Genomic DNA, 21,405 nt, shown 5'->3' with positions numbered 1-21,405 from the left:
CCAGACTGCTTCCCTTCTCCTGCTCTGATTCCTCTCAATTTCACCAGGCCTATGGAGAAGTTAATTTAGTCCAACAACTTTTGGTTTTTAGTAAAGAGATTTCACACATATGCAAATAATTATGATGCTTAAGAACACATAACCAAAGGATTACACCAACAATATTATTATGAAAAGAGGAAAAATTATGTCACTTAGGGTGTGGGTAGTAGGGAGGGGAAAACCAGAGAGAAATAAAATAAAACAAAACAAAAACCTTGGCAGCAAAAGGAAGGAAGGCTTTAGGGAGAAATCACAGCACAATATTTTTCTTATCTTTTCAGATATTTCTTTACTAGTCAAAAACTTTAAATGCCATCCATTATTTTAAATTGGCTGAACATTCATATCTCTTATGTATTTCTGAGTCTCATTTCCATTTTGAGTAGGAATTCTCAAGTGTCTGGAAAAGTACACTACATAGAATAGATGCTTCATTTATATTTAGTTTAGTTAAAAATTCATACCAACAAGGAAGTTACTAAATGCTTAATCATCACATTCTTGGAGGCTTAATCTCAACTCTATTTATCCAGGGTCTGACATTTTTCTGGTTAGTGTATGAATTCAAATTCATATAGTCCCCTATGGCTAGTCAAACCTAAACATGTTTCACATTTTGCCCTGATTATCTTCTTGATATTCCCTCTGCAGCTAAGCTTATATTCTCCTACTTCATTGTGCCTTTTTGTTATAATCTGTATAATAAAATGTAGGACGGTATTTATGCATCTGAATCAAATCAAATCAATCAGTTTTTCAATGGCTTCAATCAATATCCCTGTTTTTCTCAAAAGCAACCTTCTCTGATTATCATTCCCCCTTATGTGCTGTCTCTCTCATTAGATGCAAGCTCTTTGAAGGTAGGGACTCTCTTACCTTTGTATCTGTATTCTCTGTACTTAATCAACTGTTTAGCATAAAGATAAATGCTTAATAATTTTTTTTCATTCCTTCATTCATGCTATCTATAGTGACTGAGAGAAGATACAAAATTTATATGTGACAGAACACCACCCTGAGGGAGCTTATAATGTAGTGAAGAGATTTCACACATATGCAAATAATTATGATGCTTAAGAACACATAACAACAATAAATGGAGAGGTAGAAAACAAAATGTTTCTGAAGGAAAGTCTGAGAAGGAAAAGGTAGCTAATGATTCAGTGATTGTAGGTCTTCAGTGCATATGAGTTGGGCATTACAAGCTGAGTAATAATTCAATAGAGAAAGAAAAGGAGGGAAAACTTCAAGGCAGAGGGAAAAAAAAATGAGCAAAAGACCACAGTAAGAAAAAACACAAGACATATAAAGGAAATGTGCATATAAGCACCATGGATAGAAGCATATATAAAGTGTGAGTCATGCACCTTATTACACATATCTATAACCACAAGGCTTATAGAATACTACATAGAACAACTATCTGCTTTCCTGGATGGGTAGACTCAAATTATACAATGTCAGAGGTAATCAGAGAACTTGATATCACGAAGGAACCTTCAGGATCATTTAATCCAGGTGTTTTTCTTTCTTTATTCTGTGACATGGACCTCTTTAGCAAATTACCATAAGGTAAAATCTATGGACCTCTTTTGAGAATTTTTTTTCTTTTTCTTACATCAAGTTGACTCTTATAATGTCTGGAAAAATAATATAAAACCATACCAATGGAGAGTTTTCCCCCCCTTATCTTAAAGGCTAATATTAGGGATGGAGAGGCCTCTTTATTGCTTAGCTCAGAAAAATATCTGTGTAGTCTTAAGATGATCTATAATTTATCTTAACTTAAATCTACCTTCCCTTTTCATAATAGATCAAAACAGAAAGCTCCAGGGATTTAAAGATTTAAATGTACACATACAAACACACAGACTTTTTGTCCCTCCTATCCCAGCTTTATCATTTCTCCCAAGTAGCCTCCAAGAAAACAACACATATTATCACATCTCTACCTAGACTGCCTCCAAAGCTAACCTGGGTCCTCTATGACATATTATACTTGGCACTCAATCTCTCTAAGGACCTAAATTTCCTCACTTATAAAATGATTCCCTCAGCTATCACTGATTGGCTAGCCCAATAATGAGAGGATTTCATAGGTTATTTAATGCTGCATACTAACTTACATATTTGAGGGTTAATGATTATTAAGAAGTCAGTCTTTACCTGGATATCACGATATGATAACAGTAGATTAATGACAATGTCTGATGTCAAGACTTCAGTATTATCCATACGGAGTTTAATTCTGGCCAGTTCCTTTGCCAATTCATCACCCTGATATTTTTCTCTGGCTTTCCGAATGTCATTTAACAAGGTTTCCTTGAAATAAGCACTAGTGAAGAAAAGGAAAGCAATGTCATATTTACCTTGATGAAGATCCAGTTTCTGTAGCAAGGCAAAGAAAGAGTTCTGTTTGGATATGATTTTAGTCATTTGAACCACTTACACTAGGAAAAATTCTGACATAATTTGGAGGCAGTGTTGCATACTTTGATTGAAAAGATGTGAATTCAAATTCCACCTCAGACAAATATTATGTAATGCTAGGAAAAAAACAATCTCTCAGAACCTCAGTTTTCTTAATCAGATAAGGGGGGTATGAATACTTGCAGGCAGGATTGTTGAACAAACCTTAAAACACCATATGAATGTAAGCTATAATTATAGCAATTTAAAGGAAACAACCTGTTCATTATCAAATTATGAGTCACACAAGTACCTGGAACATAGTAAGCATTTAATAAAACTCTGGTTGACATGCCATAAGCAACAAATATTGAAAAGCAAATGTAGGAAAATTATGAACAGTATATTACAGCCCTGAAAAAAATTTCTTCAAGAAACTATGATTTAATATGCAACTCAACTTGTCTCCCTCAGTTTATCATAGGCTAAAGGAGCAAAAATTGAATACTTCTTTTCCCATAAATAATAGAGGAATACTGAACCACACCTTCCCAAAGTCATGAGATTCAATTAGAACTATTAAAAAAAACCAACTGATTTCTATATTGTAAACCCAATTGTTCTATTTGTTACTATATTGTTCTATATTGTTTCTATGCAACAGGTGCATAGAAAAATAATGCTGGGCCATCAACCATGTCCTGGGTGCCTTCCCAATTTCAAGCTTAATGAAATAGTTCAGCTCCTTAGTCTTCTGTTCCTGAACCTAGTTCCTTTGTTCTATTACTAACCACACCTTGCCAAACCTAAAACCATGATTAATAATACCTGCTTACTTTCTTTCTATTCACTGTAGAATGGGACTAACGAAAATCATGAAATTTTACTTACTAGGTCCACTACAAAGTATGCTCATTTCAACTATACCTTCACTACAGCAAGACAATTCTACTGCTCATTCATAATCAGTACCCTTATTCATTATGGCTTTTCTAAATCTCTTTTCTCCTCAGGCTTCCCATATTAGGTCTTCCTGCTAATCCTCTTAGCGAGGATCTCTCTTCATACTTCACAGAAAAAATTGAGACCATTCATCAAGAGCTTCCTCTTCTCCACTCATCTCACTTCCCATTGCCATCATACCCCACTTTATCTCCCCTTTCACTCCAGCCTGTAGAGAAGAAGTAAACTTCCTTTCTTGCCAAAGCCAACCCCTCAACATGCACACTTGACCCTCTTGCCTCCCATCATCTCTAGCATCCTTATTCTCTTCCTAATCTTTAATCTCTTCCAATCTATTGATCCCTTCCCTGCTGTCTACCAACACATATATGTCTTCCCCATCCTTAAAAAATAACCTTCACAAGCCTCTACTATACCTGTTACCTCTTGTCCTAGATCTCTCTTCCCCCTCTCAGCTAAGTTCATTGAAAAGCAGTCTTTACCAATAAGAGATTATTGTAATAGTTCAGGTCACAGATAATCAAAGCCTGAACTAAAGGAGGTAGCTATAAGTAGAAAGAAAGGATCAAAAATAAGAGATGCTGCAAAAATGGAAACAAGTTGTTTTGGCAATTAACTGAAAAAGTAGGATGAGTAAGAGGAATCCACAGTGGATCTTCATTACAGAAAGTGTACATAATTTATTTTATCTTTTTTTTTTCTTTTGCCTTAGCATACCAGCAAGTCACCCCTTCATCCTAGTCATTAAAATATTTTGAGAAAGGGATAAATTATAAAAACTGAAAGGAATTAAAAAAACAGGAAAAGGAAAACAGGAGTGTGTATAAGAATGGGAATGAAAAAAAAAAACAAGACAAACCAAAGTAGAAAGAAAAGTGAAGCAGTAGGATAGGAGGAGAAAAGAGTCTGTACTTAGAAATGACATAAAATACCATTAAGAAATATTCATCATAAGATCTGCAATTAATTTCTCAATTAAAGTATTTTTTTTAATCTCCAGCTCTACAGTTTAAGACCATGGTCTCTGAACCTATCTTACATAAACTTATATCCTTGAGGCAATAGGCCCAGCCTGTGGCTTCTTATTCATCTTTATCCAAGTTCTCTGTGCTTAAAAAATATATTATTATTTCTGGTACTTAAAAATGGACAGAAGGCTGGGGAGGGGTGACTGACATGCATTGAACTATAAAAGTATAAGGAGGATACCAGAGGGTACAAGTCTATTATGCACTTACATAAAGATACTTATAAGCACCCCCTGTTTTTCAACATAGCCAATGGTTTTGTGTAGACTTTAACCACAAACAGAAAATGGATCTGAGTAAAGCTTCTTCAGTGAGAACTATTCATTGAATTATTTCATTATATTCAATCTTCATTACACTTTTGTTTAAAAACATATTGAAGCACCATGGCTTCTTTTCCCCACACTATATCTAGTACTATTTAATTTACTTATATTCTTTTAAAATTCATTTATACTTCTTTTTTTCACTTGATCTTTCTAAACTTCATTCAACAATCAGGCACTGAAAGGGATTTCAAAAGCTATCTAGTCTGAATTCCTCATTTTACAGAGGAGCAAACATTAACTCAATGTTTTGCCCAAGGTCACACAGGTAGTATCAAAGGTGAGATTTGAGTCAGGGGTCCTCAATTACTCAATCAGCAGTCAGGCTGACTCAATTTGTGATAGCTGCTCCAACTAACAGAGGTCACTTTAAATTCTGATCTGATAATCCAAAATCATTGTTCTCTAATCTTCTTGTTCACTGGTGAAAACTGGCAATTCCAAATGAGCTTATACTATAAAATTCAACAGAAATGTGGTTTTCATGGCTTTAGAAACAAAGGAAAGAGACAAGATCTCTGATTGTTAAGTCAAGATCATTTCTGCAATTTTTATCTTGTTATTCAAGTCATTTTTTCCCAGTTGTATCTGATTTTTTGTAACACCATTTGGGGGTTTCTTGGCAAAGATACTGGAGTGATTTGCCATTTCTTTCTCCAGCTCATTTTATAGATGAGGAAACTGAGGTAAGCAGAGTTAAGTGACTTGCCCAGAATCACACAGGTAGTAATTATCAAGGCCAGATTTGAATTCACAAAGATAAATTTTTCTGACTCTGGTCCTGGCATTCAATCCACTGTACCACCTAGTTGCCAAATTTTGTCTAGGGCATTCTTTAGAGCAAAGACAAGTGATTTGCCTGGTTTAGTCACCCATTATTTCTCAGAGGCAGGATTTAAATTCAGGTGTTCACCTAAATCTGTCATTTCTCTGTCTGCTATTCCCTAGTTATCTTCTCTCAGGGAACAAATGAATTGATAATTACACATTACATAATAAAAAGATGACTGACACAAGAACATTTGTTAGCTTTGACATTTTTGTGCAATAGAACACAAGATACATAATAAAACTTTAAACATCCCATACATATGCATTTTAGCTACATCAACATGTGAAAGGCAATCTTTTTTAAATTTGGGAATAGTTTAAAATTTTATGTCCCTAAAACTCTGAAAGGTAACTGTGGTGTAATAGCTGGAAAGTTAGCCTCAGAGTCAAGAAAATCTGAGTGCAAGTCCCACAGTAACTTACATATTGTATCTTTAGAAAACTCTCTAAGATCATGAGCTTATTCTTGAGGGATTCCTCAGTGTTCTCTACCAATCAAAACATAGATCCAGTTTTAAAAAAGAAAAAACAAATTGATGATATGACTCTTAAAAGTTGGCTGTGGTTCCCTATTTCTTCTACAAATAAGTTGCAAACTTCTTAGCATGGTATTCAAAGTCCTCCAACAAGTAATTTTTTCAGATTTATCCTCCTTACTCCTTTTCATATGCTATACATATATCTCAACCAAACTGACCTACAGATATTCCCTGTCCTCTCACTTTCTCTCCACCCCCCTTCCCTTCACTCTCTCCCTTTCCTCTTTGTTCTCCCTCTCTCTCCCTCTGCATTCTTCTTCTCTTCTATTCTTTTTTCCTGTTCTCTTTCTGTCTCTGTATACTACTCCCGCCTCTCTCCTTTCTCTCTTTGTCTCTCCCTCCTTCCCTCCCCTTCCTCTCTATGTTCTTCCATTCTCCCCTAATCTGTTCTTTCCTCTTCTTCTTTTCCTTTCTCCTCCCCCTCTTTTCTTTCACTCTTCCTCTCTACTTTTTCCCCATCTCTGCTTTTCTTTCTCCCTTTCTATTTCTCTCCTCCATCTTTCCCCCTCCCTTCCCTTCCACATTCTTCTCTTCCTTTCTCTCTCCCTTCTTCAATTCCCCTCCCCATGATAATTGTTAAATATTTCCTAGTGAGATGAAAACTCTTTGAGCAATGAGACTGATTTATTTATGCCTTTGCAATTCCCTGCCTAACATAGTGTGTTGCACCCAAACAGAAGCTTAATAAATATTTACTGACTTGTTTTTTTAATAACCCTTCTTCAAACATCCAATGATCAAAACCTTTAAAGATGATATAATTTTTGTGTTGCCATATCTGTAATTATAATTGGTTGATTAAGTACCTTGTCTACTTTGGAAAAATTACTTAGGAATACTCAGCATTTCTAAGATGAATAATGTAATCAATTTGGTAAGTAGATTAAAACAATTAAATTATACAGGGCAACATTAGATCTGTTCACTGAAGAGAAAAATAATTATCTGCAGAGAAAGAGAATTAGGATAACTGAGAAGGTTATTTGCTCATAATACCATAAAACTATACTAAAAAAAAAAAAAAGCACCTATCTCAATGCTAGGCACATAGGAGACTATTGAAAAATATTTTGTGGTTGAGTGAAGTTTGGGTGGAGGGTTTAAACAAGATAGTGTTCTCATTTTTAAAATTAACTTTTGATAGTTTTTGTTAATATTCATGACTTTACCAGTGTGGATAATCCACTAATGCAGATAGAGATTCCATGCCTTTTCATCCTAAATGATTCCTTCTGCCAACAATGAGTTTTCCCATGTGGCAAAGGATCTGTTTCTTTTAGTAACATGGGTGCATTAGTGAACTGCTTAGACTGTCTATACCTGTGGTCACTCACTGATTGCTAGATCTAGCTCCTTTTCTACTCATCCAATGTTATCATAGATTGGGCTTTTAGATTGCAGGTGGTCACTGAGAACATCCCTGTTTACAGACACTCAGTGTCTAGGGGTTGTTGATAATTGCATAAATCATATAACTGTTCTATCATATATATATTTAATGTTGACTATCGAATTCAATACTCTTTGATTGACTGAGGAGGAAACTGAGGCACAAGAAGTTTATCTCTTTGGTGTTACCACAGCAGCTGTGTAGTCCTGGACCTCAATATCTGGTACAAATAGAAACTATTTCAAAAGGAAATCTCCCTTTTGTTTAATGCATAATTCTGCTAATACCTTGATTGATTCAATACTCAAAATCACTGAATAAAGTAATATCTTTAGTCAAATATCTAGTCTGAAGAAATTTAAGGATTTTTATATAATCTTGTTATACAGCTAAGTGATGAAAGGATCAATCAGCATTTAGTAGACTATGTATGGACACATTGTCCATCTATAAGGTATTCAAACTGTAGTCAAGATTATATGTTATGAAAGCAGTAAACATTATTTATAAAGTCTAACAAAATAATTTTCTGTGGTTTTTTTGTTTCTAAGGGTTTTTGTTTTATGTTGTTTCCAAGATAAATATATCCACAGCATAAATTATTTCCACTGGAGCTCTAGACTGAAGTTTCCATGGTGTGAAGATGACTAGATTCTGTGACAGCTGAGTGGAAACTCTAGCAGGGCTTAGAAAGTTAGAAGTAATTTGAATTTGAACCTAATGGTGGACAGTTGCCCAAAGACCAGTTCCATCAAGTTCAAAATGGCTTCCAACAACAACAACAACAAAAAAAAAAAAGTAAAAAATGAAAACAAATAATGCTTTTTAAAAACAAGCAATCTATGAAGACAATCTATCAAGGTTCAGACTTATTGTGATCTGTATTAGAAACTGAATAACCACAATGATGAAATTATGATTTCTTGAAGTACACATGAAAAGCCATTTTAATATAATACTTATTTTGAAGAAATATAGTATGCTTCTGAAGAAAGGCTTATTTTTTTTAGGGAGTGAAAAAACAGCTCATTAATCTCTGGGTCCACTAACTTGCTTTTTAAAATATTTTGATAAATGTATTTTAATATAATTGGTTTCCTTCAAAACCCTAAATATTTTATTTTATTAATTTAAAAATATCATTCTGAGAAGGAATCCACAGGTTAGTTAAAGTCGCAAATGGAAAAGAGACAGACAGAGAGACAGAGACAGAGACACAGAGACAGAGACAGAGAGAGATGGACACACAGAGAGATAGAGAGAGACAGAGACAGAGACAGAGAGAGAGAGAGAGAGAGAGAGAGAGACATGTATAGAGACAGAGAAACAGACACACACAGAGAGACAGAGAGAGACGGAGATAGAGACAAGAGAACTCCTAATCTAGTTTAGCCCTCAGTAATGATACCAAATACAGGTATTTTGTGTGAAATAAAAGTAATTAGGGAAAAGGTAATAATGTTCTTCCTTATATTTCACAAGTCAGCAGAACAGCTCAACCCAAAATTACTACAATGTATACAAAATGTAATACAAAAACATTGTAAAAATGTTTTGAAGGTACTACATAGTCTCCTTTTCTAAATTTGTTCCTTTTAATAGTAGAGGAAACTCTCAATGCAGAAGGGAAGCTAAGCAACAAAAAAACTATAAGCTCATTATTCAAATTTATTACCAATTGAGATTGCTAGTATGCAGGATTTTCATAAGTGCTTAGGAAAAACAGTACAAATCATTTTTCTTGTGACATAACTTATAGAGGTAAATCCTTCATAATTTAACTAGAGTCCCAAATGTTGAAATTTGTTCTCAGCATTCTACTTTAATTTTCCTTAAGAGACAAAAACCAAACAATGTTAACAAGTATTTAGATGTTATTATTGTTCAGTCATTTTCAGTCATATCCAACTCTTTGAGATTTTCTTGACAAAGATACCAGAACAGTTTGCCATTTCCTTCTCCAGCTCATTTTACAAACAAGGAAACTGAAGCAAACAGGGTTAAGTGACTCGTGGGGGCTCAAGCAGCTAGTTAGTCCCTGAAGCTAGATTTGAACTCGGGAATATGAATCTTCCTCACTCCAGGCTTTGCACTCTCTCCACAATGCCACCTAGTTGCCCTAGGTATTTATTAAGATAAATTAAATTTAAAATAAATATCAAAGGGATGACCTGAGATCCTAACTATTTCCATCCAATTTTTGTACTTTCCAAAGTCACAGTACTATGCTGCTCCTTCACATTCGGAATGATAATCCCAGAGTCCTTCGAAATTCTCCACCACCAAGGAAAGACTTAATCACATCCAATAGATTCTACTTAGTACTAAAAAAATCTTAGGATTGAAAGGAATTTTAGAGATCCTCTAGACTAACATCTTAATGCTGAAGTGATTTGTCTAAAGTTATACCCAAATAGGGTCAGGAAGACTCAGACACAACTAATTAACTAAACAATAACAAAGGTTATACTGCATATTTAGAGTCAGGGACAATCTGATAGAATCCAGATCACTTCTTCTCTAACACTAATGTTAATACACTTATATTCCCTCACCCCTTTTGCTAACAAAGAACATTCTAGAAAAACGTTCAACAATTATTAAAACAGTCTAAAAAAAATTCAATTTACCACAAGCTTTTCTGCTACCTTAGCTGATTAACTGAGGTTTCACCATCCTTGAGCTCCTCATTATCTCAATGAGATAATATCTATAAAATACTTAGCACAGGGATCAGCACATAGTAGGAATTTAATAAATGCTTGTTCATTTCAGTCCCTTTCCCTCCCCTTAGGAGAAGTAAAGAAATTACCAAGAGGTAACATGGATGTCTTTGAGAAGACTGATAAACCTGTCCATCAAGGGAACACACAGTGGTCCCAGAAGATTGTCCCAGTTGGGCTGCATATACTCTGAGGCTCTCCGTTGGGCATCGCTTTCACAGCAAAAGTAATCAGCACATGGTGTTACAATGTATGGGATGAAATAATAATTCCCACTAGATGCCTAGAAGAAAGATAAAAAAATTTCATAAAGTACCCTCAATAAAAGGGGAGACATGACTCAAAGTGGTAATTGGGGGGAAGAGATAATTCAGAAAACTGAAGAGCTTTTAGCTCTTAGCAGGGACAATGAATGTTAATGCTACTGAATAGTTATTAATTTCAAAGGTGAAATGTAAAACATAAGGACCATATGCAATCTCATAGATTTTCAGGCCATTAAAGATTTAGATTATTATATCTTTTGAGTTTAAAATGCTAAATCTGATGATATGTGACCTGACTTCTCCATAAGTTACTTTAATTTCTTTTAGGTGTAAAGATCACATTATTTCAATAATGCATTATTTAAAATGAAGTAAACTAAACTAACAAAGGTTACCAAGTAGGCAACCTGCTTAGTCTTAATGTAGTTTTAGAGGGACACACTGAATTTATGGGAAGCAGGTTTTAATGAGTTTGAATAACTCCATGAATACTTACAATGATTACAGAAAAATCTACTTTTAAAATTTCTAGTGAATTACCATGCAAGGATTCAGCTTATGTAATTGGAAAATATTAACAAAAAGGAATAAAAATACAATAAAACATGAATAACATTATGCTTAAAAACTAAGGCAATACCGCAGTTTCCATGGATCTTCACACATGGATATGGATACTCTATTTCTATTTGAATTCTTAATTCATAATTCTGAAATGCAACAGTATTTTGATATTCATAAGATATCATTAAGTATGAAGTGTTAACTTCATATGCATTAAATTATTTTTTTACATTTTGAAAAATGTTTTGAGGAATGATTATATTTATCTCTCACCACATTTAATGTATTACTTATATCAAAACTAAAACAATTTCTGAAAAGTTAAAGATTCAATGTTAGATGAATTAAATAGATGTTTTTAGCATAACACAAACTTAATCTTAGAAAGAATGTATCTTCTCAGCATCAAAAATTAAGGAAAATTTTCTCACTCTGTATCTATTTGTGTGTATGTGTGTGTACCTACATGTGTACACATACATGTACACATACATATATGTACACATACTAGAGAAACCTGACAGAACTGCAATATCCTAAAATATCAACTAGTCACATAGAATACTTTCTAACATCAACTACATGCTTTCAAAACCTGTATACATTAACATTTACAAAATATCATTTACAGGAAAACATGCAATATTCTAATTAGCTGAACTTGCTTTATGAAGATCATTCTTTGATGTTTCTCTTCTTATTTTCCATATGTAACGCAAGGAGAGCATCCAAAACATTGTTAGAAGGGTTTGGGGGCATTGAATACTTTGTATATGTGTGTGTGTGTGAAGAGTCTTAATTGGTCAAAACTGCTACTATGTTAAAACTTATCTTAGAACATACTCTCAGTTTTTCTAAAAACTATATCAAAGAACACTGTTCCTGACAGAATACAGCCATCTACAACAAGGTGAAGTTAAAAGAACCAATAATAAAAAGGTCCAGTGAATCTAAGTCTAAGAAAAAACTTTGAGCATCTAGGATATGGTGAAGAGGAAGCAGAATCCATATTCCCTGGCACTCTTATTCATCCTGAGCACCACCAGGACCAATAGAAACACTAATAGCAGAGAAAAAGCCAAAGGATCATAACTTTTGACACATCAAACAGGGAATCAATGAATCATATATTTAGAGCTGAAATAAACTCTTAGAGACTTAAAGACATATCAAATACAACTCCCTCATTTTACAGATGACGAAATTGAAGGGATAGAGAACTTGAGTGATATGTCCAGGTTCACAATCTACCAAGTGTTCAAATCTTGAATTCAGATCTCTCCGACCCTAAGTCCAGCACACTATCTACTATAACATATAGAAACCTCAGAGATTGACTGACAGACTAAAAGTTTTCGTTTCCATTTCCAAAAATCCATATTGCTTGGAAGAAAGAGAACTAATTGATCTCTTTAAATTCAAATGCTTTGTGTTTATCCCTTCATAGTCTTCTATGAAAGAGTTACTAAGAGAAGAACTAGTGATATTTTGGATACATGTATGAGTGTGTGTGTGTGTGTGTGTATACACACACATTGTGATGTATATACACACATATACAACACATACACATATGTATGTATTCAGATATATTTGTGTATATATACATATATGTGTATGCACACATATATACATATATATAATTTAAGAGAATTACATACTCTTCTAAGAAGTTAAGTGTCTTGACTGATGGCAGATGTGGGTCTTAACCCTAGTTCTTCGCAATTCTGAGATCAACATTCTATCTACTACACCTAGCTGCCTCTCAATCATCTAATAAAATCCCATTAATTCAGTTGAGCATAGTTCCTAGCACAAGGATATGGACAGATGGCAAAGCAGATGGGTACTGGATTGGAGGCAGAAAACTCTATTGCTGCTTGTGTGACCTAGTATAAGTCACTCAACTCATATGTCTTAATTTTCTCAATTGTAAAATAGGGATAATAAAAAGTAACTATCTCCCAGGGTGGCTGTGAGGATAAGATGAGATATTTGTAAAGTACATTGCAAATTTTTAAATACTAAATGCAAATGGTAGTTGTATTATTATTATATTAATAAATATTTGTTGATAAATCTGGAGAAGCTCAGTCTAAACCAAGTTTTTCTTCTGGATAAAAGATTTTTTTTTATAACTTGTATGGTTTTATAGCTTTCAAATATATACCATTAATACAACTAAATGCCAAAGATTCCAAAGTAGAAGTCCTTCTGGATCCTGCTTCAATAAAAAGGTATATAATATTTCTTATTTGAATGGAAATATTATAGTACCATTACTTAAATGGGTTAAAAACTGTTCCATAATCTTTGATATATTATTAATTTCCTCAGCAAAAGAATTCATGCTAGAGAATACAAAGGTAAATTTTCAGTAAAACCGTCAGTTATTTTAAATTAATAAACAAAAGAAAATACATATACAAGCATATAAGTGTATATATTTATCCTTTAAATATACACATATTATATATGTTCATGTATTTGAATACATGGACATATCCGTACACATATATAGCCAGATATAATCTGAGAGAAAGTAAGAGTGAGAGAGAAAATTTGATGATTAGTTTCTAATTATGGATACAGAACAAGGCACTGTCCCTGGCTTTTTTTCCCCTCTTTGTCCTCTCTCAAATGATCATATGATTTTATCATCTTCCAGGGATTCAACTATTATCTTTATGAAAACGACTCCCAGATGCATATGCCCAAACCTAGTCCTTCCCTCCTTTGCTCCAGTCCTAAATAACCTATTTCAAAACATTTTTGAACATTTCAAACTCAGTATCAAAGTCATCTTAAATTCTGAATGTCTAAATCATTATCATTCCCTCAAAACTCATTCCTCTTCTGAACATGCTTATTACTCTCTAAGTTACAACCATCCTTCAACCACAGTGTCATTTTTAACTCCTCGCTCACATATTTCCAACTGGTTGCCAAATCTTCTTATTCTTATTCTAACTTCACAATATCTCTCAAATGAGTCCTCTCCTCTACTCTCCCAGGGCAACTACCCTAGTTCAGTAGCTAATCATCTCTGACCTAAACTACCACAACATCTTCTAACTGGTCTCTCTACCTCAAATTTTTCCCCACTCCAATCCATCCCCACACAGCTACCAATGCAGCTCTGACCAGTTCATGTACAAGCATCCCTAATGGATAAATACCAAAAGGCTTCCTATTACCTGTAGGTTCAAATATTAATTCCTCTATTTAGCCTTAAAATATTTTCACAATTTGATCCTTTCCTATCTTCTCAGTCTTCTTATATATTACTCCCCTCCATGAATTCTAAAATCCATCTATATAAGATTCCTAGATCTTTTTCACATTTGCTATGGTTCTGGTTTAACCCTATAACTAGAATATTATCCCTCTTCACTTCTACTTCTTAGAATTCCTAGCTTCCTTCAAGATTTCAACTCAAGCACTACCTTCTACAAGAGCCCTTTCCTGCTTCCTCGAGCTGTTAATACCTTTCTCTACATAATTACCTTGTTTCTATTCTGTATGGACAACGCATATGCCATTACAACATAAGCTCCTTGAAGGCAGGAAATGGTTTTACTTTTTCTTTATATATGCAGCATTGATTCATATTAAGCACTTAATACATGTTTTTATTTATAGATTAATAGCAACATATACAAATTATGGATCAAGAAGAAAAAGTAGTATTAATTGAGACTATATACTTAAATGGAATATTCTATTATTAGATAAAGCTGCTACAAGAAAAAAAGAAAGAAAATGAATGAGAAATATATCCAATAAGAAAACTATAATATCATGAGACAAATTTTCTTTGGAAAACACAAATTTCCATGGAATACCACAGGTTTTCAAGATAGAAAATTTAGAAACATATGTCCATAAATCAGAGACTAGGTATTTGCTATCAATTATTTCAAAGTAATGCTTTAAGAAATGAATTTTCCTTTGTTTCAATATACCAAAAGCAAATTTTAATAAGAAATGTAGATAACAAGACATTTTGAAGCACTGTTTTTAAACACAACAATAGTAATCATGAAGAAATAATCTAATGAAAAAAGAATGAATGAATTCTAAGACGTTTTTTTGGGCAGCGGGGAAAAAATTGGAAACCCTTCATAAATTGCCATCTTTGAAATTATGGAAATAAAATACCATTGTCTAAAAGACTTTAGGAAAAAATGGACTTTGATAAATAGAAAAGGAAGAAAAATGTTAAGTGGAGAAATAATCTGTAAAATTCTAAGGAGATAAGAAAACAAAGATCCTCAGATAAAAAGATAATAATAAAAATTAGAAAAACATACATTTCAAATGATAATTTTACTATTCTAACCTAAAATATATGAGAAGAGCAAAGACTTAAGAGAATTTAAACATCTTAAAATGATATGATGCACTTCTAGATTTGAGGGTCAGGTATTAAAGGTTAGGGCATATTTTTAAAGGTATCAGAATTTAGATCAAGAATATATTTATTCAAAAAAGAAAGACAAAGAAGAATATATTTATTGGGGCAGCTAGGTGGTATAGTGGATAGAGCACTAGCCCTGAAGTCAGGAGGATCTGAGTTCAAATGTAATCTCAGACACTTAACACTTTCTAGTTGTGTGACCCTGGATAAGTCACTTAACCCCAATCCCCTCAGGGGGAAAAAGAATATATTTATTTATCCTAATTAAAATACTTTTATATGTACTACATTGATTTAAAGATGCATTTTAATTATTTAAATCTTTCAAGTGTTTAGCCAATGAAAACAAAATTAAACTTGATTCACCAAAGACAGGATTGTGGATGGATCTCCAAGTCTGTTGATACACTTATATACCACAAAAATTCAAAAAGCAAGGGTATTGTCCTATAAAATCAGCTGCTGATTAAAAAAAAAAGCTTATATATTCCCTGTCATCTGCAAAATAACTCTAGAGAAGGGATGGTGTTATATCATTTCAGGATTTAAAATCTAGCTAAATTTTTAAGTTTAAGTTTTTGTTAATAAAAAGGTAATGTAACCTCACATCACAGTTAACTGTACCACATAAATCCCAAGAGGCCTAACCTTAAAATCAAAATACCAAAGCTCAATATGGTCAAATCTATCTTAGCAGGCAAATCATGAATGAAAAGTAAAAATGCCATTCTCATATATCAAAATTTGCCAAATATAACATGATAAAGTACTTTCAATACTCTTTAATCCATAAAATGAACAACAAATAAAATTAGCTCAATTATCTGGAACATCCCCTTCAATTTGGAATGAATTTCTACTAGCTATTTCAGATTTCCCTACAAGACTGCCAAGAGCTCATTGGTGCCAAGATGGAAACACTGCCCAACAGTGCCAAGTGATATGACTTCTTATTTTTATTTACAGCTAGTGGCAGGTGGCAAAACATGTCAATGCAAGCTCAGGGCTTATAACTAATTAGTTTGAGGTAAGTAAGATGTTTCCAAAGGAATTTATCTAAGCAATATTCTGAACTTGGTTTTCAGTTTGATATTGTGGGATAGGTCAGAGGAGAAGGGAAAAGAAATCGTCTTCACAATTTTTACTCAACACAGCCTTTTTGAAAAGAAAAATCAGCACCTTAGTGCATATGTAAGCTATTTGAATATCAACCCAGGACAAAATGATCATCATAAGTAAATTCATGAAATATTGCATTTCCTGTAAAAATGTTGTGATTTGGTGATGAGATTATAAGGGAAAATAAGCTGTACTTAAAATCTATGACAACAAATTATACTAGACAAAATTCAGAAGCAGGTTGTCTATAAAAATTCTTGAGAAAATGAAGATGGCGTGATAAATAAAATAGATAAATCACTTGTCATAAGAGTGATAAAAATAATAACCACTCCAGCAAGCAAATAACCATTGGATATCCTAATAATTGTTAATCTGTGTAAACTTGAAAGGCATAATTCCTTCTTTAGTTGATCAAGAGAATATATTTTGTAAGCAATTCATAGCAGATTCAGATTCATGCAAATTTTTTTTGTTTTGTTAAATATTAGTCATAAATTTATTCCAACAATCTTTATACTATCTTTTCTATTTGTTTAATCATAAGATTCATAAAAATTATCTCCAACACAAACAATAGTTTCCGACTGTCAAGAATTGTTTTAAAAAAATCATGTTACTGAACAATAAAGTGGGTTAAGTTAGTATCTAATATAAAGATTCAAAAAGGGGGTCTCAGTATTTTAAAATATGCTGAAGAAACTTTTAAATATATAGAAAGAAATCTTTAAAGGTCATTAGGATACACAAACTAGACAATTTTGTCACTACCATGTTAAATTTAATATGTATTTTAAAATAAACCGTATATAACCAAAGTTCATATACAACCTTCTTATGGTGTTCTTTGAATATTAAAAATTTATATTTATTGATGATTGTTAAGTTTATTATAAAAAAGGTTTTCAGGTTTTTTAAGTGAAGACATGGACTCTCTAAGACAACCTTGCAATAATCTTAACTTTTTGAGTTGTTATTATCTACTTGGATAAAAGGCCATCACAAGAAATCAGAAATTTTTAGTGCTAAAAAAGTTCTTAAATATCATGTAGTCCAGTAGTTCTTAATGATTTTGTTTTTTAACTCCATTTCAACAACAATGAAATGTTGTGATCCCCCAGGGTAATCTAATATATTAATCATCACATTCTTTTAGATTTAATCATTAAGTAGTTATAAAAAACAGTGATAACTTTGCCCTTTCAAAATCCAAATTAAAATTTGTATCACATAATTAAAATTACAAAATATTTTATTTTACCCATAATTTTGAAAACTCTAAATATAAAATTACAAAATTCTATAAATTATGAATATTTTACATGAAACATTCTGTAAAACTTAAAAGATTGTCATCTATCAAAACTTCATATACTTACTATTTTATAAGATTTCACATTAAACTGATACAGAAACAAACCAAAGTTCAAACATGCAGATGCTCCAAACATGCTTGTCACAGAAGGAAAAGATATTTAACATAAATGGACAATAATTTATTACTTATGGCACCATAGAAGAATTTTTAGCATGAACCCTTTGAACCAAATCACTAAATGGGAATCTCTAACATCATCCAATCCTCTCAATTATAGGAAGGAAAATAAGTCTCTGGGTTAAACTAACTTGTCTAATATCATCCAGCAAGTTAGGAGCAATCAAGACTAGAAATGAGATCTAACTTCCAATCTAGTGTTCTTTCCATTACATAGCCTATGCCATAGTAATTCTATAATACCTTTAAACTTTAAAATGTTAGAGTAATTAGAGCAAAGGCTGGAATCATGCAGCAAAATAGGTTTAATCAATCAGCAGGAATAAGCAGAATAAGAATTACATACTTTTCTTCTCAAATTATCACTGTGGTATTCAGGAGGTACTGAGACAGGAAGAAAAATTTTGTAGTTGACACCTTCAGCCTACTCCAAATTGAAAGAAAACAAAAAAAAGAAGAAAAAGAAGAAACAAAACCACAAAGGTATACAAATACAGACAGAAACACAGTGATTATTAAGATAGTAGAAATCATAAAAAGTGAAAATACACAAAGCTACCATTTTCAAGACCATATTTTTTCTTGGTAGAAACTACATCCCATCCAATGTATAACATGCAGCCATATTATTTTAAATCTTTGCCCCCACTAATAAAAACTAGCATGGAATCTTGATTCAGGCAGGGTTCCCCTTTTAAAAAGGGGGAAATAAATGTGTACTTTGCTCATCTTGACTTCTATTCTTTCTCATCGTAGTAAAGTCTACCATGAAAAAGATTCGATGACATAATAAGAGAGAAAAGGATCTTCTATTTGTTGAAATCTTATTCTTTAAAATTTAATTCAAATGTGACCTCTTCTATGAAGCTTTCTTTGGGTCCCCTTCCCTGCAAAGTTGGATGTAATTTTATTTACTGTATCTCACATGGGACTTAGCTTGCCTCTCTTCCATCCTTTTCATGCTCTATTTGTATCATAACCATGTGTTTGAACTGCATCCCCCTTCTAGGATTAAAAACTTAACATGAACAAGGATCATCTTATTTAATCATTGCATCTCTCTCTCCTGGTGCCTAGAAAACTATTATATGCAGAACAAGCCTTTATAAATACTTATTGAATTTATGCTCCAAAGTACTAAATCAATGTCCTATTTCTTTAAAAATTAGCTATTTCTTTCATGATAGCAATTTAAACAAAAAAAAAAAACTTTCCATTCAAAGATTTCATTGAATTTATAGTGTGCTGTTTCAAGGCCAGAACAATTTAATAGCTGGAAAATCTATAATATATAAAGCTGTTTAAAAAATAATGACAATGAAGAAGATTACATCACCTATTACTTCAACACACTGCCTGGAAATTATTTCCTTTTTAATGTGTATAAGAGAGAAGTTGCCCTTATTTTTTCAAATAATTTTTTTTATTTTTTCAAAAAATTTGCTTTTAATTGTGTTTATCATTTCTACAGTCCTTTTGGTTTCCAACTTATTTCTTCTGAATTTTTGAGATTTCTACTTTTGTGCACATTTTGGATTCTGTCACTTAACAGAAATTGAAGAGACATAGAAATAAGATGGTAATATCACAATTCTAGAGTTGGAAGGGATGTCAGAAGCCAGCCTACCACTTACTTTTACAAATAAGGAAATTATAGCTTTGTGACTTGCCCAGGGTTACACAGTTAGGAAATGTTAAGTGTCTAAGGTAAGATTTGAACTCAGATCCTCCTGACTTCAAGGCTGGTGCTCTATCCACTGTACCACTTACTTGCCCCAAAAGCACATTTTAAAAGCAAATACCTAAAATCTTTCCAAGAACTGAAAATTTCCTTGTGCTTTCAAAGATGATTTATACAAAGTAGGTGGGGAAAATACTTGCATTTAATTTTGAAAAATAAAGGGGAAGCTGACTAGGAAATTGTTGTATCTAAATATAAAATGGCCAAAATACTAAGTTTATCCTTTTCAGACCAAAATGAAATAAAAATAATAATCATTTCAGAGAGCCCAAACAAAAGATGCTGACCTTAATGAAGATTTAATAATGAATTTAACCCCACTCGCCTCAGCATCATTTATTTTTGCTTTTATATAATAATATAATAATAAAATAATAAAAAATAAAATAAATAAATGTGCTTTTAATCAGATTAAACAAAAAAGACCAAATAAGGCATATGAAGATGTGTAAATAACATTATCACTAACAAACTAGTGAAGATAAAACTGTGGTATTTTGCTAGTTTTACCTAGAACTACAATGATCACAGTTCTACCTAAACACCAGAAATTGAAGTGACAATCTGAAGGACTTTCTAGTAATAAAATGGTAATATCATGATTTTAGAGTTGGAAAGGACCTCAGGAGTCAATTAGCCTACCACTTACATCATTTCCTCATTATTCTATATTTCACATGAAGAATTAGTCTTTTTCCTTGTGAAGGTAAAGCCCTCTCCAATCCTAAATGACTTACAATCCTTCCTATCTCCTCCAGCAGATTTTGCCCTTGATTATCCCCAATCTCTTACTCATTTAATACCTCCCTGTCTATTGCCTACTTCTCTACTATCTACAAATATGCCCATGTCTTTCCCATATTCCAAAAACTCTCACTTGATCCAGCTATTCCTCTTAGCTATTATCCCATCTGTCTTCTCCCCCACTTTGTGGTTAAATTCCTCAATAAATCCATTTTAATAAATGTCTTCACTTTCTTTCCTCTTACTCTCTTTTTTAATTTACCAAACCTGGCTTCTGACTTCATCATTCAACCTAAATCATTCTCTCCAAAGTTATTAATGATGGTAATTTCTTTTTAAGTTTTCCTGATATTTTCTCCTGGTTTTCCTCTTCCCCATTGGACAGGTCCTTCTCTATCTTCTTTGCTGACTCATTGTTGAATTCATGCCTCCTAAAAGTAGATGAGTCTTTTTACTCTTTTTTCTATACTATTTCACTAGATGATCTCTTCAGCTCCCATGGTTTCTGTTATCTCTGTGCTGATGATTCTCATTATCTACTTATTCAGCCCATCTGCTACTGCCTTAAACTCAGCTTGCCCCAAATTGAACTCATTAGCTTTCCCCCTCAAACTCCCTCTCCTCCAAATTTCCCTATTACTGTTGGGGGCTCATCATTCTCCTAGGCTTGTAATCTAAATGTCATCCTCAAGTCCTTGCTATTTCTCATCCTTCATATTCAATCTATTGCCAAGGTCTATTGGATTTTACTTTCATAACATCTCTGCCATATACCCTTCTTTCCCCCAATATTGACCCCACCCTA

At 32.9% G+C, this 21,405-nt stretch overlaps 1 protein-coding gene across 1 annotated transcript in view; it reads right to left on the bottom strand.

The window, feature by feature from the left end:
- MAP3K15 (mitogen-activated protein kinase kinase kinase 15) overlaps nt 1–21,405 on the bottom strand; it is a 143,095-nt gene that overhangs the window by 96,058 nt on the left and 25,632 nt on the right. Inside the window, exons 4-5 of the mRNA XM_051985155.1 lie at nt 10,341–10,534; nt 2,209–2,377 (exon numbers count right to left, since the gene is read on the bottom strand). Coding sequence (XP_051841115.1) covers nt 2,209–2,377; nt 10,341–10,534 — 363 coding nt within the window. The remainder of the gene's footprint in view (nt 1–2,208; nt 2,378–10,340; nt 10,535–21,405) is intronic.

Source organism: Antechinus flavipes, chromosome 3 (genome assembly GCF_016432865.1).
Source record: "Antechinus flavipes isolate AdamAnt ecotype Samford, QLD, Australia chromosome 3, AdamAnt_v2, whole genome shotgun sequence".
NCBI classification, from domain to species: domain Eukaryota; kingdom Metazoa; phylum Chordata; class Mammalia; order Dasyuromorphia; family Dasyuridae; genus Antechinus; species Antechinus flavipes.
Note: the sequence above shows the minus strand (reverse complement) of the source record. Positions and strands in the feature narration are given on the sequence as shown.